At 38.0% G+C, this 27,656-nt stretch overlaps 1 protein-coding gene across 5 annotated transcripts in view; it reads right to left on the bottom strand.

Moving 5' to 3' along the window:
• Positions 1-27,656, bottom strand: part of dmd (dystrophin) — a 217,626-nt gene that overhangs the window by 96,384 nt on the left and 93,586 nt on the right. For 4 of the 5 annotated variants that reach the window (XM_088014614.1, XM_088014602.1, XM_088014605.1 and 1 more), the window contains exons 3-9: positions 21,111-21,203; positions 19,440-19,520; positions 17,965-18,057; positions 12,046-12,147; positions 10,594-10,664; positions 9,644-9,762; positions 7,423-7,619 (exon numbers count right to left, since the gene is read on the bottom strand). In XM_088014614.1, the coding sequence (XP_087870740.1) occupies positions 7,423-7,619; positions 9,644-9,762; positions 10,594-10,664; positions 12,046-12,147; positions 17,965-18,057; positions 19,440-19,520; positions 21,111-21,203 (756 nt within the window). Of the gene's footprint in view, positions 1-1,404; positions 1,534-7,422; positions 7,620-9,643; positions 9,763-10,593; positions 10,665-12,045; positions 12,148-17,964; positions 18,058-19,439; positions 19,521-21,110; positions 21,204-27,656 lie in introns of all 5 variants that reach the window. The other variant, XM_014998044.2, reaches the window with a different exon arrangement.

Below are 27,656 nucleotides of genomic sequence, written 5' to 3'. Positions count from 1 at the left end.
TTCGAACGTAGAGATCAGCAGAGCAGAAGAAAATGTCCACCACACCAAATGAAATGAACATATTTCAAATACAAGTGCACTTCCAACTACATTACTAAAAGAAAAAAAATAGTAATTGAACTTAAACAGGGAAACAACCCAAGATCCATTTTATCAGATAGTGGCTGACAATCACTGCCCACTCAACGGTTGTCTTGCCAACAGTCATTGACACCCTCCACTAGTAGGGAGAGTCACAGATGGTCGTTGCTGAGGAAGTGGAAAGGAAAACGGTTTGGTAAAATTTGGACTTCATTTGGAAATAAAGATCCAGAAGTCTGGAGGAAGAGTGTAGAGGCAGAGACAGGAAGCTACTTCAGGTTCAGGGTGTTCCCTCAGCTTTCCAGAATCAATGATGGCGTTTGGCACCATGGCGACCCTGCTGGTGTTGGAACAATCTACTGATCAGGAAATGATGCAAAAGGAGCCCCAACCGAGTACCAAGTTCAGGACCTGGGAATCAGGTCCGTGTGCTCAGGCAGAAATACATTTTGGGTTTTCATTAGCTTCAGATCAAAAACATCAAAATGAACAACAACAAAACATGATGGAAAGAAATCACTCTCTAATCAACCTACACAAGTAATGCTTTTTAAAGTAAATTATTAGCAGGAATTAACTTTTTTTTTTGCATCCCAATACAATCAGAACGGCTTTTATTTTAGGGAAGAGGAATCAGGAAAACTTGCAGAAAACAGAAGAAACACTGAGTTGGTTGAAAGGTGGACTCAACCCCTTCAACCACCCGTCTCTCCTGCTTTTGAACCAAAATAAATGAAAAGTTGACCGACGTCGCTGACGATGTGTGTTGATGATGGTACTCGTCAAAACGTGATGTTTGTCTCTGGTTTTCTCACTTGTTGACTGTATTTTTTTGTATTTTTGTGTTTCTATAGCTTGTTGCTGAAACGTGTTACACAAATAAACTTGACTGATTGATTATTGTGATAAATTTCTCTGAAGAATTTTGATTTACCATTGTGACGATAAATTCCAACTAATGCTTGAAAAACGTCCAAACTGTCTGTGTTGGTTGTTAGTTTTAGTTTTTTTCTTCTCAGTGGGAGCATCACAACCTGTCGATAAATTTAAACATGATTTAATGCAGAAACCAATTGAAGAATTTTGAATTAATATGATTTCCAAGATTTTTTAAAATTGAACTTAATTGAATTGGAATCAGATAATGAACATTTTAATCATGATGTCAATAAGCTACGAGTTTCCAAATATATTCCCAGACTAGTTTTTATAGACATTTGTCAATGACAGCAAAACAAACAAACAAACAAAGAAACAGATGTTCAGCCAAAACACGGACAGACAAATGTTAGCGTTGAAGCGTTAGCGATGTGAAACACGGACCTGCTCAGTAAAGCGTCTCCTCTTTTGCTCTGGTGACTTGACATATGCAGCCTGGGTGTAGGCATAGCTTTTATAGCGAGGCTGAGGGGAGGGGCTCCGCACGCGCCCCTGAGCCACACTCACTGTGATCTGAGAGGCAAAGACAGAGGAGGAGAAGGAGAAGAAAAAGAAGAGGACAGAGAGAGGCAGAGAGGTGGGAAGAGTTGGCAAAGAGGCAGGATAAAGAAAGGACAGATAGAGGCAGAAGAATGTAAAACTGTGTGCAAACAATCCCAACAGCCACAAAACACAGAGGAGTGAAAAGCAGAAAATAAATGGGGTGAAAAAACGAAGCAGGATGCAGGAAGTGAAAGTCTGAAAGTGACAAAAAAAAAAAAATAGATGCAGGAGAAAATGAAGCACAAAGTTTCCATCCAAATGTCAAACTCGTCTTTTGGGACGTTCAGAAACAAACAGGGACGATTTAAGTCAAGTAAAACTGGAAGGTTGTGCCTGAATTATTTGAACCAGTTTGGTTTGATGTGACATTTACTGACTTTTGTCTGAAAATGCTAGTGAATTAAATCAATTTATTAGCTTTTCCTGTGATTTAATAGGTTGAAATAAAAAAAATAAATTGGTTGTTAATTGAAGATTAAAATGGGAATAAACATGTCCATAAAATAAAAGACTGATTCAAGCTAAAACTCTGCCATGCGTATGCAAAACAAAAGGCTTACCAGGGTCTGACTTCTAAAAAATGCAGTAATAAAAGATGGAAAATTATTTATCATGGACTCTTTTTTTCTTTAACAGTACGGTGCAGCAGGTCTTTCACATTTTTGAGAATATCTCTGGATGGAAACCCAGCTTTAGAGGCAGACAGTGCAGACAGGTACAGACAGAGACACAGTGTTATATCATGGGAACAGTGGCACAGTCAAAGCAAGTGAAGCTCTTCTTCAGAACCTTTTTTACTTCCTTAAATTGGAAGTAACTCATACAGTGACTCTTACGTTTCGCCCTCAGTCACTCTGCCATTTTTTTAAACCACAAAAAAAAGAAGAAAATTGTGTTTTATACACGACATGGAGCGTGGTCAGGGTTTAGCTTATTCAGAACTGTTCCCAAAGTCTAAATGCATTTATAGTTACGGATTTGCTCGGCGGGTTTTTGCTGAGAAATGACCATGAGGCCGTGTTCAAAGTGCCACCTCAGTCAGTTTCCTGCTTTCTACGCGCTGACTCGACACTTTGAGGTGTCGGAAAAGCGTAAAAGTTGCTGAGCCACCGCTGGGACAAATAATGAGAAAAGAAAACACACCCCACAACAGTTCCACTGATCCTCACCGACAGATCATCCATCACACCATCATGAGTTGGACAGTGAGGATTTGTTAGCGTCAGTGGATTAAATATAATTAGGTGTTCCACAGGAACCACTGCTTGGTTCTCTTCTGTTCTCCATACACGTGCTAACTCTATTTGAAGACTTTAAGTGAGCATTACTATTTTAGTCATTTTAGATAACATTCAGCTATAAATTAGAACACACATTTGTCCCTAAAATGGACAAATATGGCCTAAAAATCTCTTCTGTTGCCTTTTATGTTGTTTTTCTTGAATCATAGAAAAGGTTAAATGTTTTGACATGCTTCATGTTGCAGTGTGTCCCGCTAAAGGAACTTCAGAAACCAGATAAATAAAAACAAAAATGTGTTTTGCTTAAAAAATAAATAAATAAATGGAGGACAAATTGAACAGAAAGTTTTAGCCTTTGGCTCAACACCATTTATCTACTTGTTCCAGTAAAAACATCTCTCTGTCAAACCATGTTTTATAAACGCAATAATGGAACAAATTATGTAACAGACTGTTGTTGGTAACTAAGTGCATACAATTAGAGGCAATTTTATACTTGGATAAATTATATGTCAGTGTTTACTTGCTTGGTAAATACATCTTGACAGCAATCAGGTTCTGGACTTTCAGAAAATCTGAAGAACAACAACATAAAATAAAAAAAAATAAATAAAAGAGAAAAATCTATAAGTTCCATCAGTGGAAAACTTCTGCCCAGTACTAAGAGGGCATGTTTGGTTCAGACCTTCACATTTCTGCTGGAGTCAAACTGTGCAGATGTCAGCTCTTATCTGGACTGAACAAAAACAGAATCCTGCAACAACTTTTTTTTTTTTCACTCACAACCATAAACTTCGGTGATCTTTACTGGGATTTTGTGAGATTAGACCAGCACAACGTAGTGAAGTCTCTCTCTCTGTCTGTATCTCTTTGTTTTTATTTTATTTTTAAACAAATGAACTACAAGCTATAGAGGAGACATTAATAAATGTAGAAGCACCTTTGACTGGGACATTCTAACATGAATCTGATTTCATCTGAACCAGTCTCTCCCGTTTCAGTCTCAGCTCTTCTGTAACAGGTTTTGTTTTTTGAAACTTTCCATCACACACTAAAAAACATGAATTTGTCACTTTCCACCTGTTTATCTGTATCTTCTACCTCCAGATTCACCATCATCTCACATTTCTGTGCATTTCCCAGGGTTTCCCCCAGTCTACTATAAGCCTGGCGGGCCACCAGGCTTTACTTCTGCCCCCACCAGACTTAGCATTGCTTTCTTTATTATTTTTTACTTTACATCCTTTTAAAATCTTTGCATTTTATAGTTGGTGTTCAGGTATTAATCTTCAAATCTCTCAATACCACATAATCATCAAGTGGTATTTTCAAATGTCCTGTCGTATATAGACATTCTTTAAACTCAAAAATATGACGGGCTGCTGGATGAACGACTGCCCTCACACTCAACCACCAGGCTTAGCAGGTTTTCTGGTGGAAACCTTCCTCACCTGTTCTTTCCAGGAATTTCACTCAGCCCAATGAGGAAGCAGCTAGAGAGCAGCTAACCCCGGATCAAATGTTCCCCTGAAAATAACATCAAGCTTTCGTTTTCCTCTCTACCTGCCCCGGGCGTCAGATGGATGGATCGGAGTGTGTGTGTGTGTGTGTGCGTGTGTGTGTGTGTGTGTGTGTGTGTGTGTGTGTGTGTGTGTGTGTGTGTGCGCGTGTGTGTGTGATTTGGTGCATTTCACCAGCTTTAGGTAATCATCTCCAAGTTTCAATCGAGTTATTTTTCATATATTCCTTCATGAAAAGTTAAGGTCTTTCACCCTGCTGAGCCTCAGGTGGTGTTAGTATAATATTAATGTGAGGAAGTGGTAGAAGTGCTGTTGTTGGTGACAGATGATGGAGGAGGGAGATAACAGCAGCTGTCAGGACCTTTTTTCACCGTCTGTATCTCTTATTTTATTGTCGTCTTGCTTGTTTTCTGTAGTTTTTGGGGGGGGTTTTTGCCTTCAGCTCACTCTTCATAATCCTCATCATCCAGCTTCCCTTCGAAAGCTAAACGTTTCAGATTCACATCTTTTCCCATCCTGTTAGCGACTCTGCAGGTTTATTCTTTCTGCTCTCATGTAGTGAGTCTGATGCGGCTGCTGCAGTGAGAGGATATTATCAGCACAGTTATTCCAGTAATTTCACCCCAATCTGCTGTGATTGGCCACTGACCTCTGCCTAACTGAGCTTGAAAGGTGAGAGCAGATGTCACTTGTGGGAGCAGATTTCTCTCTCTCTCTCTTACAGCATTTTAATATCTGGTTCTGTTTCGGATCGCACGTCGGTTTTCATTTCTGAGGCCATGTGTTTGGATGCCGGTTGAAGCCCGTTCCTTCAGCTCACCGCCTGTTCCTCGGAGCGAGCTGGAGGAAATTACGGCGAGCGGGGGGGAACATCTGGTAACCTCCCCACCGCTGAGACCGCTACCTGAAATCCTGGCTGCAAAAACGGATGACTGAACCAACGTACAGATGGTTGGCAATTAAGGTCGACACAAAATTAAAGCGCCGCTGTAAAAGCGCGGCAAGGTACAGGGGTCTGTGCATGTTTTGTCGCATTAAAACTCCAAATGTAATGTGATCTCACTGAGATTTGAACTCGTTTGTGAGCCTGAGTGTGGTGTAACTTATTTGCGAACTAAATAAGACTGGGGATGTAAAGCTAATGAGCCCCTACAGTCGGAAAGATGAATTGCACAAAAACACTGATGTCAACTTCAGACAGAAACTGCTTAAGAGAAGAAGTGCAGAGGGGAAAATTAACCAGCGCTCAACTGGAGCTTAGCTGTGAGATTTCAACTGTTTCTAAACTATGATTTTACTGTTCTGATGCAAACAATTAAGATGAAAACGTTTGCCATAGATTCATTCTATTTAATACTAGATTTAGTTGGATCACCTTCAGCTTCGATCCATTTCCAGAGGCCTTACTTTGATGAGCTTCTGGAAAGTCGGATATTTTTCCATCTGGTGTTGAAATAATTTGCTTCAATGTGATACAGATCATTTTCTCTTTCATAGCTTTAGGATTTGAGTTTTCTGTGTTTATTTTTGTTTTTTTTCTGTGTTTATTGTGATCCTGAGTCTCTGTGTTGTCCTGTCTGCTCCCTAATTGTTTCCCAGGTGTGTCTAGTTCTCAGTTGAACTGGATAGTCCTGAGGCTACCTTTCTCCGTAATCAGTCTTTTGTCAGTTGCTACTGGTATTTAGCTGTGTGCCAACGTCTCTGCCGTGCTGCCTGATCTGGACTGCTTTGAGCTACATTCATCATTAAATTCATCATCTTCATCACAACCTGGGTCGTCAGCGTTCGTTCTCACCACCACAAACCACAAATCATGACACAAAGGAATAAAAAGAAAGTCTTAAACTTTTTCAGCTTCTCTAAATGTTAAGAGTGAATTAAACATGAACAGGAAGTGTTCTGACTCCATGTCTACGTAGATTCTGGCGTTACCTACGTCTTCAACTAACATGTTGGATATGTTGATAAAAAAGAATTGATATAAAAAAGCATCACTTGAGCAATGACTGAAAAGACTCAGAAGTTTATATAGAGACACACAAAACCCAGCTTTTATTTTAATATTCCAGGCAAGATAAATATTGCTTCTAAGCTAAATATTTAATTGGACCTGCATATTTAGCTAGCAAACCAAATATTTAACTGGTAACCTAAATATTTAGACACAAATCTACATATTTAATTTAGCTAAATATTTAGCTATCCTGTTTTCTGCAGAAATCGAAAATCTTGGCTTTTACTAATACAGAAGCTGCTTAAAAAAGGTTTGAGAATGACTCATTTAAATCAACACATCATGTTTGTATTATAATGGCCTAGTCAAATTCAGCTGTAGATTTGAATCAACACTTTCAAATTGGGGCTGCAGGATGGATTCAAGGCCTGGGTTCTTTCTGCATGAGGCTGCATGTTCTCCCTGTGTATTCAGGGGTTAACTCCTGGTACTCCAGCTTCCTGCCACTGTCCAGAAACATGACAGAAGAAATGCCTTGAGGTATGAGAGTGATTGGCAAGATGAAAAGTGTGTCAGCCCTGAGTGCACACAGCAAAAACAACTCACTTCCATGAAATTTCAGCTCTAACATCATTTTAGTTTAAAGCTAGAAGTGAAATGCCCCTTTAACCCATCAGCATTCAATCCTGTTGACACAGAAGAATTTGCAACTGTGACAACCAGATGGATCAACATGTTTTTTTTTTGTTTAAAAAAAAAAGATTTTGCAGTTTTTGCACATTGAATGTTTCTTTGGTCTAACTTTTTTTTATTTCTATTCAACTGTCTTGTGGAAAGATGTGAATCCCCATAGCAACTAGCGCTTCTTCACAGAGATGTCTTTGAATTACCTTCACATCAATTACACTTTCAGATCACAAAATAAATCTTTGACCATCAACTAGTTGTCAAATGTTTTTTGTTGTTGTTGTTGTTGTTTTTTTTAAGATTTTCTTTTCCTGAAATGGCATGTTTCACACCAAATGTAACAGGACAACAACTTCTACGTTTGTCTCATCCGTCCACAGAATATTTTCAGGACGTTTTGCCCCACAAATGCAATCAGACACGACACACTGAGTGTGTGTAAACGCGGGTTTCCAACCTGCTGAGAGAAGCGCTGCTGGGTCTGGATCTGATAGTGTTCCTCCGTTGTCACGCGGGAGACGCCGGCCGTGGTCGCCGACGGCAGCAACTCTACTTCCTGGATGGCCTCCATGGAAATGCTTTGGGGGAGAACCCGGAAGAGCGACGTCACGTACATGATGATGCTCTTCTTGTCGGGGTGCGAGACTGCCACGTCTACGGAGCGCAATAAGTTAAGACAAAAGAATAAAAAATCACTCTAAATGTGACAAATCCAAAGATTTCTCCTCTCCCTCTCCCCAACATGTTGCTGAGAGCTATCTGGAAGCTCTCAGCAACATGTTGGTTGCTGAGATCAGTTTGTTCCACTGATATGGAACAAACTTAAAGATATTAATATCTTTAATATTAAAGATATTAAATATCTTTAATATTTAAGAGAAATATTAAAGATATTGGAAATTGTTCTGGTTGCAACAGGATTTGGAAACCAGTTGGGCTCCATCCATTAATCTTGTAAAGTTAGCATTATTTTGTTAGCAAAAAGGTAAAAGAGTTAGCTTGTGTTGCAGTGCTATATTAGTTTGGATTTTTCATTGTAGTGTAGTTTTATTTCGCTGTGACTTTTTATTTGTCTAATTCAGATAGTTTTAATTAGTTTTAGAAATGCGTTTGCTAAATTTGATTAGTTATTAAATGTTATTTACAGTTTTAGCTTTTTCGATTCAAAAAAGGTCAAAGTATTGTGATTATGTATGCATCGATTGGGTAATGACTTCAATTATTGTTAAACAATGACTGACTCTGGTGTTTTCTCCCAACTTTTGCTGTCATCATTTTTTGGACTAGCATTAGAGCCTCCAGGAGGAATATGGAGTACTGTAACTTGCCAACAATTGATATAAAATGCTTGCTTGTTGCGAAAAAATACTAAATTTCACATCAATTCAAAGGCTAACAAGTAGATTTATAAACATGAAGATGAAGGATATCATATCTCTGATTTCAGTATGTTTGTTAGTTTTATAAGCACACACAATATAGTTCCAATTACCCTTTTTATTTAAGTTTTCTCAGTTTCAGTTTTTGTTATTTCACTAGTCTTATATTAACTCTGGTCTGTTGTGAAACAAACAGCCTCATAGTGTTGTAACAGAATGGTGATCCTTTCTGTTGATTTTTAAAAAAGACATTAAATTACTATCCTCCACTGATATGGAACAAACTTCCAGAAAACTAAAAAACTGCCGAAACACTGAGTTCCCAATTGTTTGGGAGCCTTAATTTTAAATATATTTGATGATTATTCTTGAGGATTTTGATGACGGAAGGTAATGTTTGTTGCCGTTTCATAACTGTTTTTACAGCATGAAACTCTTCGTTGCTAAAATGCATAATGCAAATAAACTCAACTCCACTAAAGTGATCCCACGGAATATTTGCTTTAGTCTAAATCAAAAGATCGAATGAAACAAAATCGCTTGTTCATGTCATAATGAGCAAAAAACGCCTTAAAGAAAGTAAACAACTGTGAAGATGGAGCTTAAAAACAATCTGAGCATATGCCCACCACTGAGCATTCTTACAGGCTGCATAATTTAGACCGTCCTTCAGCCGTTTCAGTCAGTTCCCCCCCCCCCCTCCATTTTTCTCATGATTCACTGCAGGCCATTGTTTAGACTGCTTATTATCTTCCACAGCATTGAGTATGTGTCAGTCAGCCAGCTTGTACCAAGACTTGCAGTCGAATTAAGTCTGACGAGGGATTTTTATTTTTCCCTTTATTTTTTTAAAGCAGAAGGCTCCAGGTATAAAGGAGCACTTGCTCAAGAAAGGTGGCAAAGAGCCTGTGGACATGCAAGTCAACCAGGGGTGTAAGTGAAAGAGACAGATCACGGTGTATCTGAGGCAGAGCAGCCAAATGAACACATAATGAGATGGAAATGCCAAAGAAAACAAGACGGATGAAAACAGTGGGACGGAAGAGAAAGAGGAAATGGTTAGTGTTATTCTCTTTATCCCTGCCTGACAGTTTTGATTAACAGAGCAAATTGAACTAGGGGACTCTGGCAAAGATAGATGGATCTGATGTCCTGGTGTGTGTTTGTTGTTTTTTTTCTTTTCACCTCACTGTCGTGTCCACTTCAAAACAAGCCCCGAGTTTGGTGAAACCTTGTTTTTTGTTTTTTTAATCTTTTCTACCGTTATCGGTGATGTCAGTGGATGTGCTCGCCGGTTACCTTCGGGGTCCAGGAGTCTCTCGATGCCCAGGTGCTGCTCGGCCTTACTGAAGGCGTGCTCCAGCCTGTCGATCGCCGACGTCTTCGTCTCCACCGCGCTCCAATCGAACAGCTCCGGCCTGGTGAGATGGCAGAGGGAATGTTTGGGATTGCATGTCGAGCTCCGGGTTTTTAAACTTTTTTAGTTTATCTAATTATCACTGCTTGTAAGTGTAGAAAAAAACCTTAAAATTAACAACTTGAAAAAAATCCTACCTTCAATTTCCACACAGTCAAGTGATGAGGTTACTGTCAGTTGTTATAAAAATGCTGCATATGTCAAATGTGACTTAAAAGAAATTTGACTTTGTATTTTAATGCCTTGAAATTGGGCCTCTGTCTCTTTAAGAAGCTCCTGCTCTTTCCATCACTCCGCCTACAGGAAGTCATCATAATACGGCTCCTCTATTAACCCTTTGACAATGTTTTTTTTACCAGCGTTGCACTGAGAAGTAGCTCATTTAATGAGCTCAGCAGATGAATAGTTGCCACGGGAGACTAGAGGATTTCTCAAACATGCATGAAAGAATGAAGGCAACACTCCAGGTGTGTTTTTGCTGAGGGAATAACATTATAACACAATGTAAAGCTAAAGAAAAAAATAATCTATTTTACATAATACTCCACCTTTAAGCCGTTTGGTTAATGAAACAAGAGAAAATGAATTGTAGTAAATTTTGACCTTGCCCCAACTCAAACTACTATGCAGTAAGGATCATTTCTTGTCTTAGTTTTGAATTACAAGAGCCTGGGAGATATTTTAGAGATATTCTAGAGATAAAGAGACATTCTCAACATTGTTCATCAAACTCAGCATTTACTTGTCTGTTTTATTTTTTTTTCCACCCTTATACAATGTTTGTCTTTTTTCCTTCTCAGCTCTCTAACACAAACATGTCGTTGTACTGCACCTGTGGCTGTGGATGAGGGCGTTGAAGGCCAATCCATCATTCCAGCTACTGGAGAAGTTAACCACATTCACCTGAGGACAGAGACAATATAAAAACTAAAGAGGCGGAGTGCGACTGCGAGCCGCTAAACCCACAGCTGAAACTCCGGCCCTGAAGTGCAGGGACTCGTTCAGTTGATGACAGGCAGAGCTTTTGAATGCATGAAGCAAAAAGAGGATACAAAGCTTTTAAAATGCTCCGAAAGGCAAAGAGGAGTGTTCATTATGCTCAGCAGCTTTTCAGCCAGACAGAATGTTAAAAGGCATAAAGTCCACCCTTTTGTGTTTTCACAGACAGAATAAATGTTGAGCTGTGCTTTTAAAAAAAAATCTATTGCATTTTGCATCAATTATTACTCAATGTGTTTTTTATTAAATTTGTAAGTCTGATTTCATTACTTTATTACATATTGTGGCATTACATTTTACATATAATGTGAAAACTGTAGCATCCAAACTAGTGCTTTAAAATAGATATCAACTTTGTGGTAGATTTAGAAACTTAACTTAGAGACTCTATGTATATTTATGTCTTTATTAGAGTCCAGAACCGACTCGGCACACAGTTACTATAACCAACTGTTGGCGAACCACAGCCATTAAATTAAAAAATGACTCAAAGGAACATGACACACAGCCTCTCTCACAATAACGTTAAGCTTAGTGTGCTGCTGAATTGACGACTGTGTTGATAGAGTCTGTACGGAGTGAATATATATGAGCTGAGAGGCTACAAATGAATTGCACATGAGGCCCAATAAAGCTGTCCAAGTCCAGCTCTATGTAGATTGATGCTGCGTGAGAAGCAGCAGAAAAGAAGCAGGAAGGTTGCTGCCGTCGCACATTATGCTACAGTCAAACCGGAGGATCCAATAAGGGTTCCTTCAGACTGGATGAGAGTCGGGGCGGGATCTTCAGGAGGTACGGAGGGAAGGTTGAACGTGAACTAAAACTGACACTGAGAAGTTGTTGTGATTTATCATCAGAATATCAGACGCTGTCGTTTCAGCATGGTGGTAACGTGGTATTATCTTTATCACTTAGCTGCACCCTGACAGCTAGCTAAAGCAGAGCCAAACAAGTGCTTTGAATGTGGAGGATTGTGATATAAACCTATGATGTCATTAAAAGCCATAAAGTTAAAATCAGTGTTTTCGGGACTCTATTGTGTTTTTTTAAATTATTTTTGTGGCCTAAGATGACTGATTTTGTGGCACTTAAAAAAAAAAGAAAAGAAAAGAAAAAGTTGCAGTCAAAGTTAGCATTTTTTTTAAGCTTTAAATCTTTTTGAAATAATTAATTTTGATTTTCACACTTACTAAAGTAGCTTGGATTATACCATTCTCTTCTCAAACAGGATTTTTACACACTATAATGGCGTTTCAACCAGCGACTGAAACGTGAAGCGTCATACCTGAGGGTATTGCCGTGTGTTCTGACGAACCCAGCTCAGCAGAATCTTCTCACTGTTGGTCTGCTGTAGGCCCGCCATCACATCCTTCATCACATCCTTCACCTGAACACACAAACAGAGGAGGCAGGTGGAAAAAAACCAGACCAACCCAGAAAACTGAAATGATTTCCAGGCCCAGAGAAACTAAACACGTTTCATTGTTTAGAGTGAAAACCTCTCCGCCCAGCCGAGTTTCTCTCCTCACACTGAGTTTTAAAACAGTTCCTCGTTTGAAAAATGTGTCCGAGCGGGTTGGTTGCGGCTCGTCTGTGGGACATTTTGCATATTCCCACAGCTGTATCTCCGCCACACAGTGAGGCTCAGGTAAAGCGCAAAGCTAAAGGACACTTCTATAGGCAGAAATCCATACGGCGGGCCGTGTTTACATACGTTTTTATCCCCACAAGGAGGATTTCTGGCAGGTGTGAGTGACAGTTTTGGAGCACTTTGTTTGAACGTGTGTGGAAAACAAAGAATCGTGCTTTTCTCTTTACCTGCCCGGATGGATAATAGCTTTGAAAAAAAAAAAAATGCAATCTCGACATTTCTTCCAGCTGAAATCCACAAACGCAAAGAGAGAGGATTTGTAGCACCAGTGCTAATCTCTTTGACTTCCACGTTAACATTCCTGTCTTTGTGCGTTATGATCTGCGGATTGTTTGCTGAGATGAATAAAATTGTAAACATTTTCTGTAAGCAAAAATGGAAGAGATTGTTTTTATTTAGCTTATGCTCAACGAAACCTTTTAATTACTTGAATTTTGCAAGCAATGAACAAAAAAAAAAAAAAAAATCCAACATAATTCAAAGACCTGCAGCTGTATTTGGAGTGAAAAAATGGTTTAACAAGCTCATGGGGCTGAATACAGATGCACACCACACTTTTAAGATTTATTACTGTGAATACAATTAAACTATAATAAGACAAAATATGGAAAAGTTAGAGGTCTGAATGCCAGGTACAACTGTACTGTTAATATTTAACAATTTCATAAAAGTGAAGTGTGGAGGGTGTAGCAAATCAATAATTGTTGCTTTTGGTTCAATTTAAAACTATTTTCTTTCAAAGGGAAATTAAACATTGTTGTAAATCATGTCATCCAAGTTGAGTTGTGGCAGTCAGTCTCGCAACGAATCTGAAGAGGCCTCTGACTGAAGACACTGTTGCTGAATGACACCATCAGCTAATCCACCTCTTTTGCTTTTGCTGCTCTTGGAATCTCTCCCCGGTTTCCAGGTAGAGAGACAGAATCAGGGATTTAATCATTACGATCTACTGTCCTGCTCTGTGTCCGTGAAGCCGTCTTTTCAACTCCTCTTGGATTCTTTAGGCCATAGTTCAGGTGTTGTTTGAGCTTTTGAAATGGTAATCAGCTGCTCAGAGTTAAAACCAACATCTTGTTGCTACGGTTACACGTAACACTGGCTGTTTGAAATCTCAAATGAGAGCAAAAATCCTTCTGGCTTCACAGCATCCAAAACCAGAGGGAATAATTGTCCACACAACCTTACAAAAAATAATCTGAATAAAATTCTACGAAAAAAAATAACTTAAAAATGCTGCCACTACTATCGCCGTGGGTTACTGAAGTGACCAGTGTTTATAAACTGGTGTGAAGGGGAACGTGGGAAAAAAAAGTTATTAAAACAAAAAAAATTTAGATTTAAAAAAAAAAAAAACACATGTAAAGTTTTAACTAGCCAAACAATTTCACACTAAAAGTAAAAGTTTAAGACCAGGTTTTCCTGCCAACATCAATAGAATTTGAAAAATAATTCAGTAGTTATAGAACTACTAAGATAAAGAACCTAACACTGAATCTCCACTTTGTCCAATATGAATGTACTTTAGAATTAGCATTGTAGCACAGTTAGTTGCTACAGGAAGCTAGAAAAGCAGCAGTTCAAAACTAAAGTAGGTCACTGTGAATCTCTCAAGACTAGGCAGTAAAACAGAATTATTTATCCAAAACATAACATAGGCTGTGCTTTAAATTCTGGGTTTCCAAACTGAGGGTTGCGGGCCATTTGCAGTCCGTGGATTGATTTCAGGTGACCCTCGAACTGGATTTCAAGAATGCTAGTCAACACATGTAATTAATGCTGATGGAATGTTTTGTTAAGGCAAAAGTTACAAACAAATTGAAAATCTTATTACAATTAAAAATATGACAAAGTATTGGTCTTTTCAATAACCACCATTGTTGCATTTAATGGTCACTAACAAAACATCCAGAAGACGCAGACTTTGACTCAAATTTACTATAATAGCCTTTTTTTAAGCCAAATAATTATACAGTATTTTGACTTAAAATACATCACAACAAGAATGTGTTGCTGCTTCTACTCTTCTAAACAGAACAGATTATGTAAGACAGATCTGTGCAAATCTTCCAACATGAAAAAAGGCCATCTATTTTATAACAATCATTTCCAAACTTATACATTACAACTCGGGTGTTTGAGTAATACCAGTCAGCAGAAATGTACTGTGAACGAGTAAAAGAAAGTGAGCGTGACGAAATATATTAATGTATGATGCACCATAAAAACCATTATGAAAAAATGTATCTTGCAGTAAATTGTTGGTAAAAGGATTCATTGTTTATATTACACACAGACACACAGGGAGGTACATCATTGTTAGGGTTTTCCTCAAAGAATGTGGCTGGTCGAGGAGAAAGGGACTCATTAGGAAGTGGGTCGCTGCATATATTTCTGCTATAATTAGAGGGGAGCTTTGACAAGGCAGCTGGATGCAAATTAAAAGATAGCCACACTGACACAGTGACACCAAGAAATCTGCACTTACAAACAGAAACTAACAGGCGCAAATATGTTGCTGAAAAAAAACACATTGAAAAAACCTCTGAAACCTCCACTGAACGTCACTATACATGATCCAGATTTAGAGACAATATCATCGCCAACATGTTTATTAGAACATATCCAATGCTAAATGACAGTAAACTCTATGTTGGACGCTTGAGTAAGAGCCGTAGATATAAGGCATTGAAGAAGGGACATAAGCGAAGGAGAAGATAAACAACATGTTATTGACCAAACTTTGTTTACCCAGCCATAAATGGGACGGAAGGGAAAATCAAGACGAGAACAGGCCCACTCAAGGCTAACACTCATCAATACGGGAAGAGAAAAGTGTCAATATGTGTGTCCCGCAGCACCAGCTCCATTCCAAGTAAATCTGACAACTTGCTTCCCCTGAAACAACAACCAGAGTCATAATATGAGACCTCCAACAGAGGCTGCACTATAAATAGTTTCTCTATCATGTCTGGATGTGGCTGACCAAATTATAGCAATTGCAGATCAACAGGGATGTTTAGCTGTGAACATAACTAATAACTCTGAGGCTTTAGAGATAAAGACTGGTGTTCCTCAAGGCTCAGTCATAGGGTCACTTCTTTTTGCTATTTATCTCAGTAGTTTCCAGACGTTTATGAGGTAGAATCTTCCAATTAAGGGATAAGGTTCCTTGTGTTTGCCGAAGAAAAGCCTCCCCACATAGCATAATGACAACAACACATCAGGGCGATTTACACTATTAGTTTCTTGGTGACTAGAACATCTGCCTCCAGACGATTTTATTTTTATTGTTAAAACTGCTCTTAATGCTTAAGAACAACACTAAAATTGATGGAGACATCACCTAACAGATCTGAGGCAATGGGAAACAAAGCAGTAGTATCAAAGTCTCATTGTGATGCGACAAAAGCAGTCCAGTGAAATCAAAGGGACCCACGATAATCAGAGTTAACAGAAATGATCAAGCAAAAAGCAAGACATTTGATGTTCAGAACCGTTTTAAATATATCTTTGGAACAGCGTTTCATAAAGAGACTACAACGATGTTATCAACTATAAAGTTGGGCTCCCGAAGACTCAGCTAAATGCTGAGAATGAAGTTCATGCCACCAACGCGTGTGCCCTGCAGTTCATCAGATAACCCAGTGGTATCATAGGCAGGCCAAAAGAGAAGGCGGAGGCAGCTGATGATTCAGATTGGTGGGGTACACCAAGCATAAGGAGCAAGGCAAAGAATTCATGAGTATCAGATCCATTATCCATGATGAGACAGGAAAGATCCAAGACGATGTCCCCTGGCGATCAACCGCCAAGTCAATGCTTCAGGCAATGGAACAGTAGAGAAAAAGAACCCAAATTACAAGAAATTGCATATGTATAAAAAAGTAAGTGCACAGCAACAAAATGTCTACAGCAGAGAGTGACAAATGGATGAGGTCTCAAGAGAATAGAAGACCGACTTCGCTGGGAACCCCTCCATCAAAATGCTCCAAATCTGACAATTTCTGTCAGTTATCTGACATGAGATAATGTTAAAGGAATACTAAAGGGAGAAATTCTTAAAATAACACTACAAACCACCTAAGTTCTAACACTTTATGCTTCTTATCAGATGCATCTACGTCGCTTTATGGTTCACAGACAGCTCAAGTCAACAGAGAGAAGTATTTAAATGGCAGACTGCAGCTGTATTTCACAGATGTGTCTATTTAAGGAAAATTTAGGAAAAAGATGCAAACAGTCTCGCTTCGCTGTTCAAAAGAATTCACAGTACAAACAACAAGACAGAGATCAATGTTTGAACAGATTCAAGGGATTTATGATTTGGAAAAGTTTTCAACCAGCAAGATGGTAAGAATTTCTAATTCTGAAACTTTCTCGACCTTAATGGAAACCAGTTTGATTTTATCTTCCTCCACATTCATAAACATGACAAGTTCAAACTTTATGTTTTGTTTTTTCTTGTGGCACAAACAATAGTTACACAGCCTTTAACTTTTTCCGATTTTTTTTTTCAAATTATAGACATGTTCATGTGATAAACTAGCAAAAAGTAAAAAAAAAAATGTCATTGCTTTCAAGATTTTTACAAGAAAAATAAACATAGAAAATCTGGAAAAGTGTGGTGTGAATTTGTTTGTGAACATCAATTACAATTAATGCAAAAATAGATTATTTGCAATATCATTCAAGCTTAGATTCCAGTTTTGCCAAACATTCCTAATTGGTTTTAGGTTTAGATTTGACTGAGCCATTCTAACACGACAATATACTTTGGTCCTCCATGTTTTACGTACTGAAGGACTCAAAAGGAGGAATAATTAACAAAAACTTAAAACTGGACTCCCTAAAACTGTCTTTCCAAAATATATAAATAAAACTAAATTTTACAAATATTTGGTACCATTTTTTTGGTCTGGCTCATAAAATCCATTCAGGTCTGTAGTCACAACTTGACATAATCTGAAAAACTTCATCAAGACTATAAATATTATGAAAGGCATTGTACTGCTCTAAAAACAAACAAACAAACAAAAAAAAACAATGGTGAAGATGAATTTAAAATCTCTACTCCAGCTATAGTTCACCCAGCCATGTAAGGTGACGACTTGCACACTTAGAAAGGATGAAGTGAGAAACCATATGGTGAAGTTTGCCTTATGGAATCAGTATGCATTTGCTGTCACTAAGAAAAAAATGTTTCATATTTAACTTTTTCTCCTTGCAGCACTCTGACGTCTTTGCGTTTCTTGCAGCATGACTACCAACTGACAGGTACGACATCTAACGCACTCGGTTCAAATATGAAAGACAAAGTGATCCTAACATGCTCCAAAAAGGGACGTGTAGCATTTGCTTAGCATAATGTGAAACAAATGTGAGCAATTCAAAGGAGTGAGTTTATGTTTCATGCACGAAAACTGCCTGTTTGGGTGAAAATTGGAAAGTTCTTTGTATTCTTCTTTATAACCGCCTTTGAAACGTGGCACGCTGAAACAAATGTTCACTGTAACTTACACACACACGCACACACCCACACACACGGAAACACACCTGCCAGTGGAGAATAATGCTCCAGATGAGCCCGAGAATCAGTTTGTGATTCCCATCAACGATGTCTGCCGCTCCAATATTCACCAAATCAACCTGTAGAGAGGCAGCAGACACAAAAATCTCGTGATTGCTTTGTTTTCCCAACAGCCAAACTGCTTTCCTTACCTTCTCTCCTTCTTGTTTTTCTCTGACTCTGTTTAGAAGGGGTTGGTGGAGTCAAGTTATATCAAAAACACTTAAAAGTTATCATCAAGAGTGGAGAACATAAGCATTAAAGGGGCAGTATTATGTGTTTCCAGCCACATAGTATCATTTTATAGCACAATCAAACGACTGTTAGCTTCAGTTGTAATAAAAATGCTCCATAAAGATAATTTATGACTTAAAAGAAATCTGACTTTGAAGTTTAGCATGTTAAAATTGGGTCTCTGTCTCTTTAAGAAGCTCCTTTTCTTTCTGAAACTCCATCTCCAGGAAGTCATCACAACATGTCTCCTCTATTAACCCTTAAACAACATTTTTGCCCAAGTTTCTTTGAGAAGTTGATGAATGGTTGCCACGGGAATTTAAAGGATTTCTCAAACATGCATGGATCATTTAACATGATGTAAAGTTCAAAAAAGTCAATTTCACATATTACTGCCCCTTTAAAACACTTTCATTACTATTTTGGCCCCAAATATTTCAGTTACTCTTTCGATATCTTTGGAAAATTCAAACAACCAATAAGAAACATCGAAACGTGTTGCTCAATGAGGAAAAGCTAGGACTTTTGCTAACATATGGTAGCAAGTTTGTAATTCAGGATGTGACATTTGAACTTTTAAGTTTCTCTTCAGTGTTTAAAGTGTTGTTTTGATGGTTTAAAGACCTACACATCATTTTTTTAAAAAAGTTTCTTTAAAAAAAATAAAAAATAAAAGAACCTACATTTTGTCTTTGTCAATATTGCCTTTTCCTCGAGACTTTTCTGAGAAACGCCTGAGGAACTGTATGTTCTTATCATCGAATAGGGACTTATAGGGAAACATCCAATGTTCAAACCACACAGAAACCTCAGAAGAAGACAAAAGTGCGACTTCCTTCTTTATGAAATGTAAACAAAACCGGAATGGTGTCAGACATTAACGATTGTAGGATTTCTCTTTTTGTCTTTGGTAAAAGACCGAGAGCCATTTCTCTTGCGTTTGTTTTGGTTGCATTTACCCAGAATGCCCTGCTCTATAGTTTGCTTCCTGCTTTTGGTAAAACACCACACACTATAAATTTTAGAACTTCCACAGATATTACATTAAAACAAGATATGTACACAACATTTTTTGACTGTACGCTCAGTGTGTCTTCTGTTGTCGGGTTTATGGGTTTTTTATGGTTTTCTGTCAAATTACTTTAGTGTCTGTCTGTACACACCCAAACTGTGATTCAGTGTGTTGTAGTGTGTGTGTGTGTGTGTGTGTGTGTGTGTATATACTCACATTGTTCTTCTGCAGGATCTGCAGAGCACGGTTGACATTGTTAAGTGAGTGAACACGGCTAGTCCCTTTCTCCAGTCTCACCTACACACACACACACACAAATACGCACACACACAGGAAGCAGGCAGAGGATATTAATGACCTTGCTCAGAGCATTTATAAGCAGTACAAAAAGCCAAATTATAATAAATGAGTGGCATGTTTGCGTGTGTGTGTGGATACCGAAACAAAATCGGATCAATTGTAACTCAATCTGCATTTTTTACAGAAGTTAAAGTACAGGAAGTGGTGCTGGACCACTTGAGTGCTTACCTTAATGTCATTCTTTCCAACTTATATTTTATCTTTTCACGGTAAAAGAACCATCCAAATCAACCTGGCTCCACGTGAAAAAAGTACGGCAAACGCAACCCAAAACCAATTTTTTATGGCAGTCTAAATTCCAATCTGTTCATTCCACAAAAATCCAATTTGAACCACTTCATATGTGTGGGACTAAGTTTGAGTTTTCAATAGTTTTCAAAGTGTGCCACTGCCATGTGTGGGAGTTTGTATGATGGTATATTTATTTGCTGTGTCAGTTTCAGGCCAGACGCAACACGGCGAACAAGTTCCAAAAACAAGCTCCAGATTTCTTCCGTCAGAACATGGAATTTCCACAAAAGTCTTGGGGATCATCGTGGAATTTTTTGAGAAACCTGAAAAGAGCTTTTGTGTTGTTTTTGGTCAGCAGCTGTTTTGGCTGTTGGACTCTCATGAAAACCATTTTTGCCCCTTCTTGTTGAATCATGAACACTCAATTTATCTAGGGGAAGTGAAACCTGAAGAGGTTTTGATGATCTGGGTTCTTTACTGAAATGTCTGGATGAGTGATCGATGTATTCATGGAGTCATTTTGGTAGACCTGTCACTCCTTTCACCAATGTTTATGTTTTTTTTTTTCTACATTTCTAGAATTTCAAATCAGTGATGTTGCTTTTTTAAAACTCGTCAGATCGGGGAATGATGTGTTGCTTTTACAGATCTTGTCTACTTCACGCAGTCACACAGGTTATGTTTTGGAAATTTCTTGTGTCTACAAATTTGGAAGTGGTTAGGCATTAATATAGAGAATGAGACTAAACTTTCCAAAAGATGTAGATAATTACAGTTCATACAGGATTTGCCCTTTTCCTCACAGAGTCAGAAGTTTGGATAACTTTTTCTCCTGAATAAAGGAAACCCATATTTGAGGATCTAAAGCATTTAAACGCAACAAAAAAGAAAAACAGAAAGAACTCCAACTAAATAAAACAAAGTTTTAAGATACAATACAGTAGAGTTTTGCGTTCTCTATAACTAACAACCTTCGTTTCGACAGACAGCATGCAGTGGAAACCGCCTAACATAACAGTACTTGCAGATGGAAAATATACATTTTTTAGCTTTTTTTTTTTTTTTTAATTAGAAAATGTCTCAAAATTTGGCCTTTAGCAAAAGTCTGCTTTTAGCCTAAGAGCTATGTGAGTGCTGAGGGTAGACAGGGCACCCGGATGTGCTGCTCTATTCCATTTGTTGTGGTAAAAGAAAGAGTGTGTGTGTGTGTGTGTGTGTGTGTGTGTGTGTGTGTGTGTGTGTGTGTGTGGGGGTGTGTGTGCGTGTGTGTGTGTGCGCGTGTGTGTGTGTCCTTACTAGCTCGTGTCCTACGAGGCCCTCCAGCAGCTCCAGCAGGCGTCGTCCATCACACAGATCTGAGAACAGATCCTCCACAGGCGGCTTTCCTGTCTGAAACACAGAGACAGAGCTAACCTTTAACAGAATGCACTAAAACTCAACAAGAACAGCAAAACATGAGCACCATTCTTTAACATTCACATGTTCCCAGCCGGAAACAAGTCATTTCTTTCGTAGTGGTAAATCAGAACCAGAACTATTGGCTGACAAATGAGGAAAAACAAAGGCTGGAATGACTCCTGCAGAGATGCTGCGGGGAATTTGCTAGTTTCACAGAAAAGGCCAGAGGTTCAGCCTCCAAAGTGGCAGAAAACAACACGCTGGTCTGAACAGGGACACATTTCTCGAGTAATAACAACGCAGCCTGGTGTTAAATGTGAAGATAACAATTTTATACCCGGGGGGTTGTTCTTTATCTGCGCTGACAAGTCTGGCCTTACAAACTAGGAGTTGATTCACACCAGAACACGCTGCAGGCTGAATACACTATGAGTTCCCCTCTTAGAACGAAATCAGAGGACCTGAACAACTGATTCGGTAGATAAAATGTGGATGTTTTAAAATATTTAATATGTTTGCTAAATGTATTGCAAGTAATATTGTAACTACGTTGAAAAGCAGCAAATAATAAATGTTCAGAACCTAAAGCAACGAAGTCCCAAGAGATCGGAAAGATCTGGACCCGTTTTTTTTTGTGTGTGTGCAACTTTAACTTAAATTATTAGATGAAAACCTCAGTGTGATTCATATTGTTTTCATTATTTTTTGATTGATCTTGTTTTTTCTAAGATGTGACAAGGCAACAGTTAACATTACTTATAAACCACTTTAACATTTTAACTGAGGCTGAACAAAGTGCTGAAGAGCAACAACAAAAAAAAAACAAAAAAACAAAAAAACAGATCAATACACAAAGAAAGCATATTACATTTAAAGTATAGAAATAAAAGTTAATGTCTCACATCCTGTTGAAGGCCAAGGCGTAAAAGTAGATTTTCAAACAAGGTTTAATCTGGAGTGAAAAGGTATTGTTCGCTGCTGTATGTAACCTTCATATTTTTTTTTTTTACATATTTGTTGAAACCTTTTCTAAGCCCTGTTAGCATGAGACAGATAATTGTGAAAATTATTCACAATTGTACCGTCATCTGCAGAAATACACAGCGGACAGAAACAACCAATAAGAACCAGGAGGAGGGTCTTAGTGCTGTCAATCACCAAAAAAAAAAAAAAAATTATAAAGAACACAGTAAAACAGAGCTCTCTCTCTCTCTAGGTGTTACTTATAAAACAGATCTATTAGATTTTTTTGGTGATGACATCACACCAGCCTACCACCTGTTGACCTCTGTAGATGGATACCAGCCGCCCTCCAAAATACCCCAGCACCATTTCTTCTGGGTGATTAATATTCTGTCGGTGAGTGACTAAAAATCCATTCCCCATTCTGCACATGGAGAACTATAAAGAATGTCTTTTGTCCTTTAAGTGACAGCCTCCCTGTAATTTTGCTCCCTGAGGATGAAAACAGATTATCAAGTGTCCCAAGTGCAAAATGAAAGCTCCTCTAACTACAAGTCCTGGGGGATCTAATAGTCTTTCGAAACCTGAGAGCACTTATAACTCAAGCATCAATAAAACTGTACAATGGTGAAGCAGGGGGAGAATGAAACAATCCTCGACTTAACTCTATCCCCAGCAGAATGTGTTTTCCTTTGGATTTTACCTGAAATATAAACACATATTTGCTGTTGAGTTATGTAAACTTTATGGCACTCTTCAAACGTTATGATACAGTTATGATATTCAGCATATGAATATGAATTTTACGTTTCACCCATTAAAGTACAATAGACGCCCCCCAATACTGAGAGGGACACAGCTCCCGTCTGTGAAAAGCTAAAACCTGCAAATACCTTAGATTCTCTATAAAACTGCTTATTTTAATAGTTAAAGCTCCATATAACCCGCAATACACGTAGTGCAAACTAATTTGGCTGCAAAAGCGAGCGCCCATGGTCTTCCATATCTGGGGTGAAACCAATCAGCGGCAAGAAAAAAAGAATGGTGCTCCTGGGTTGGCTGTTTTGCAAACCCAGGATTTAAGTAGCATTGCAACTAGGAAGCTTCCAAGCTCTTAGAAACACTCAGAAACAGGTGAAAGTTTTGGAGGTGCAATCCGAAGAAAAATCAGCAAAAAGATGAATCTGAGCAGGTATTATGTATTTTGAATTTTAACTGGCGGCTACCAGCTTCAGTATCAATACCAGCTAACCGCTACCAACCGTTAGCCATCTGCATTCCCAGCATGTTTACATTTTTGTTTCTTGGTTGATTTGTTCAGGGGCATTCATAGCCCAAATTAAACTGCAGTGTTGGTCACATACAAATGTGAGAGTTGGTTCATATCTCATCTTTCCCTCTGAAACAGTTAACTTTTTTTTTCTTGCCACAGCCAATATACTGCAAAATACAAAAGTTTAGATTTATTTCTTTTTGGCATATCCTTCAATTGCTTTGCAACAGAGGGTTTTTGACCAACCTGACTGTCGACAGAACAGGAAGATATAAAACTTATGATTCCCAAAGCAATGGAGGTTATTGTATACCATCCAATGCCTATTTTGTTGTTTTCATGAGTATAATAAAAGGTTTAAAATCGAAAAATCTTTGATTGCTGTAGAACAACTAAATCCAGGTTTGACTCGTCTGTTGCAGTTTTCATGAACGTCTCAATCTGAAACTCAAAGCTAATTACACATGAGGTTTCCATCGATAAACGAAGGTTTTATGACTCTCAAGTTGAATGACTAGTCAAGGTATTTCACGTTTTGAACTGGAAATGCAATAGGAGACTTTTTTCTTTATTTCTGAGCGTGCGTACCCCCCCCCCCCGATTGTCATCACCCACCGCAGTGAGCCCTTTCATCCGTATCAAAAACTGCTTTGAATGGTAATTCAATCTCTATCCTAACTGGAGATCCTCTGATCTTCACATCCGTCAGGTTTTTCATTGTCATAATGACAGAAAACAGACAAGCATGCACATATATTCAACCCACATCTTCAATGTCAGAAAAATCCTTAGCAAGAAATCTCAAGTGTTTTATTTTGGGGGGACTTAACTTGTAAAGCATATCTGCCATTAAACAGGGAACAGACGGATTACAGAGTGAAAAAGGTTAAGGTGTACTTGGAATAAATACTTTGTTTTTATTTCTACTGCACGTTCGGCCGCTCCCGCAGGCTCAGACACCCTACATCTGATTACCGCCGCTACTGTATATAACCTCTTAAGTATAGCTGCTGTGTGTGGTTTTCTGACAATCATCACCCACACTCAGCAGCAGCCTGAGTTCGGCTGCCAGCCACAAAGTTTCCAGAGCAAATCCAAACCTCATGTGACACCTTTTCTGTTTTTATTTTTTTACTATGCTGTTAGAAATGTCAAAATCTTATGTCTGGAGGTACTCAGGCACCACAGGAGATTTACTGGGTGTTTGGGCACCAGAGGAGTAATTAAGAACAGTATCTAATTGGTCAATTTGCGCCATCCTGAGTATATTCATTAAAAAGCCCCCGTCCTTCCTGTTTTGTAGTGGTTCATTCCAGTCACAACGGGGCTGGTTATTAACTTTTATTATTTATTTCACATTATATTTAGAATTCCTAATTGCACTTTGAGAAATGGTTGGAAAGAAATGGTTTATTTTTTACCTGTTTGACCAAGGTAGTCAATCTGTCTTCATCAATTTGAGGTTTTTCATCCTTTATTTTACATTGGTTGTTGCACTGACTGAGTAAATTAAACTTGTTCAGTCAGTGCAATTCAGTGCATTTATGTCTGCATTTAAGAAAAATACGGCATTAAGTCAATTCGGCTTTTCATTTTTTCTGTGCTGAACGACAAAATTTGTGGGTTTTTAAACTTTCTGCAACTGAAGATCTGAATAGTGTGGAGTGCATTTATATCCAGTGTAAATCTGGCTGTGTGTGACATGTTGTAGCCTCCAACATGTTTTTTTTCTTCCCTTTTTTCATGCTTCTTCAGGACACTTCATGACACACACGATGCCGCCACTAGAGGTCGATGTACACCCCAGGCAGCCAATGTTTTGGCCCATTTAATTTTGCATAGAAAAAAAAATTAACTGTTTAATATACAAATCAAACAAAAGAGGCAGAACTACATCAAAATATGCTAATTATTTTTGGCTAAATTGAGACTTGTGTAATCTGTCATTTTTATCATTTAAATGAAAAAGTAATGTTGACTAAAAATTGGCAGTACATATCGACTGATGTCAAAATAATTGGTATCAAACTTAAAAAACTTAAATCTTGTTGCCACCATCATATTTCACCATGACGATCTCGTTGCCATGGTGACATTAAGGTCACTATTGTCTCATCCGACCACAACACTTTCATCTGACTTTGAAGAATGCCTGAGTAATAAGATATCAGCATTTAAATGAATGTTGAACATATCCAATTTAATATAACATTGAGAAAACATTGACAAATCTTTATGGGCTTTTCGCTCTTCTATTTGTGAATCTTCATATTCAGCTGTTCATAAAGTTGGAGACACATTTTCATCAGATGTCTGAGTAAATATTAGCTAAAACAAAAAAAGTACTTGAGAAAATATGAAAACTGTAAATCTAAAAAAAAAAAGTAAATAATAACCAGCATTTTTACAAAACACGAACTGTGCATCACTTCAACTGAAAGGTCGGTATCGTTAGTATGCCGTCCGTCCTCCACGTCAGATAAAACCTTGTGGCAAGCAAAAGAAAAAATAAATGGAAAGCAGTGATATAAAGAAGGGGGGGAAAAAAAATAAAAAACCTGCTTCTGTAATTGAATTTTCCAGCAGAACATCATGGATAACCAAACTCTAAATTACAAAGAGAAAAACAAATGAGATGCTACATGTGCAATGTCATCAGAGGACAAATAAAGAATGAACAACACCCTCCCTCCCACAAGTCAGTGGGTTTCACTGTGATGGCAGCAAACAGAGGATGGAGGTTTGTAACAGACGCAGATAATGGAGCCTTTCTGTTGGTCACAGGGGGACAGTCGTTGTTTGTCTAAACTATTGACCGACTCCTGGAAGACTGGCATTTTAGAGACTGAATTCCGATGACTCGCGAGCGATAAAAATCTATTTAGTACAAGAGCAAACGCAATTCATACTTGAATTATTTAACGCAAGCAAGAGAGAGAAACTTTGAAAACTTTGCCGTTCTCGTCTTTTTACTGAATATGAATAAAAACAATGGAAAAATGAGAATATAGTGATCGCTGAGCTACTTATGTCCAACATTTTTCTAAATTATGTATTGCTTTTTGTCCATTTTATATGAAGTAAACTGCAACAAAATTTTATTGATATATGCAGCAAATGTTCCTGATATTAACGTTCGTATTTCAGCCAGTTTTACAGATTAACATGAATCTAATCCGTATCACAACTTCCACTCCATTCATCAGCTGAATCAATTTAATATAAAGGAATAAATTAAGCGTTTCCACAAGGTTAAGAGCTGAATTAATAATCAGGAAAAGATTTCAGTGTATTTCTTACAACATGGAAAAACGTCGATGGGACTGTCTGCTCACTGTTTACTGGGAACGGATTCATCAAAACATTAACACTCCTTTGCTGTGAGGAACTAAAAATGGTACCAAAAATCTGACTTAAATGTCAGAAAGAAATGTATGTTTTGGTCCAATTTAGACTTTTATGACACATTAATTTATTAGATTAAAGGTGGATAGTGGGGAATAAAGAACATGAAGTTTCATTGTAATGAAGCATCAGGAAATTTGATGAAGGGTTAATCATGATGAATTGATCATTGAAAGAATAGTCAACTAATTTCACAATCGATAAATCATTAAAATTATTGCCACACAAATGTATTGACAAAATTTCACTTCCTACTTTGTTGCCAGTCATTTGTGTTGAGTAACAACTTTACAAGATGTACCCTGACTACTTTGCATGTTTGTAAATATATTAAATTACATTTTTTCATGGGACAATGACAATATGATGAGTGCACTGAGTTTTTTTTTACTCTGTACATATATATGTACACTAGTCAGAAGTTTCACTTCCAGAATACTGTTTATTCATAAGGATTCCTCTGTAGTTTTCAAAATGAGTTCAACTTATTCAACCCTTGTGTAAAACAGACATGATGGATGAGAAACGCATCCTAATAATCCAGCAATATTCCAAACAGCTCCAATAAAAACACACCCAGCTGCTTCTGATTTATTCATTTCTCTATGTCCTTTGAAAGATTTCTGATGACAGCTCTTGTCCCTTAAATGACTTTGCTTTCCAGTCTGCATTGTTTTTCTCGAGATTTTTTATTTTTATTTTTTTGATTTATAGCCAGATTACTCGAAAGGCTTCAAGAAAAAGAGCGATGCTTCTAAAGCTTAGGGTGGAGTCTTTTGTTTTTGACCTTAGTGCAGAAATGG

The sequence above is a fragment of the Poecilia mexicana genome, unplaced genomic scaffold, assembly GCF_051168715.1.
Source record: "Poecilia mexicana isolate PSO_F unplaced genomic scaffold, ASM5116871v1 scaffold_2, whole genome shotgun sequence".
Classification (NCBI taxonomy): domain Eukaryota; kingdom Metazoa; phylum Chordata; class Actinopteri; order Cyprinodontiformes; family Poeciliidae; genus Poecilia; species Poecilia mexicana.
The sequence above is the reverse complement of the archived record's forward strand: the minus strand, read 5'-3'. Positions and strand labels throughout refer to the sequence as shown.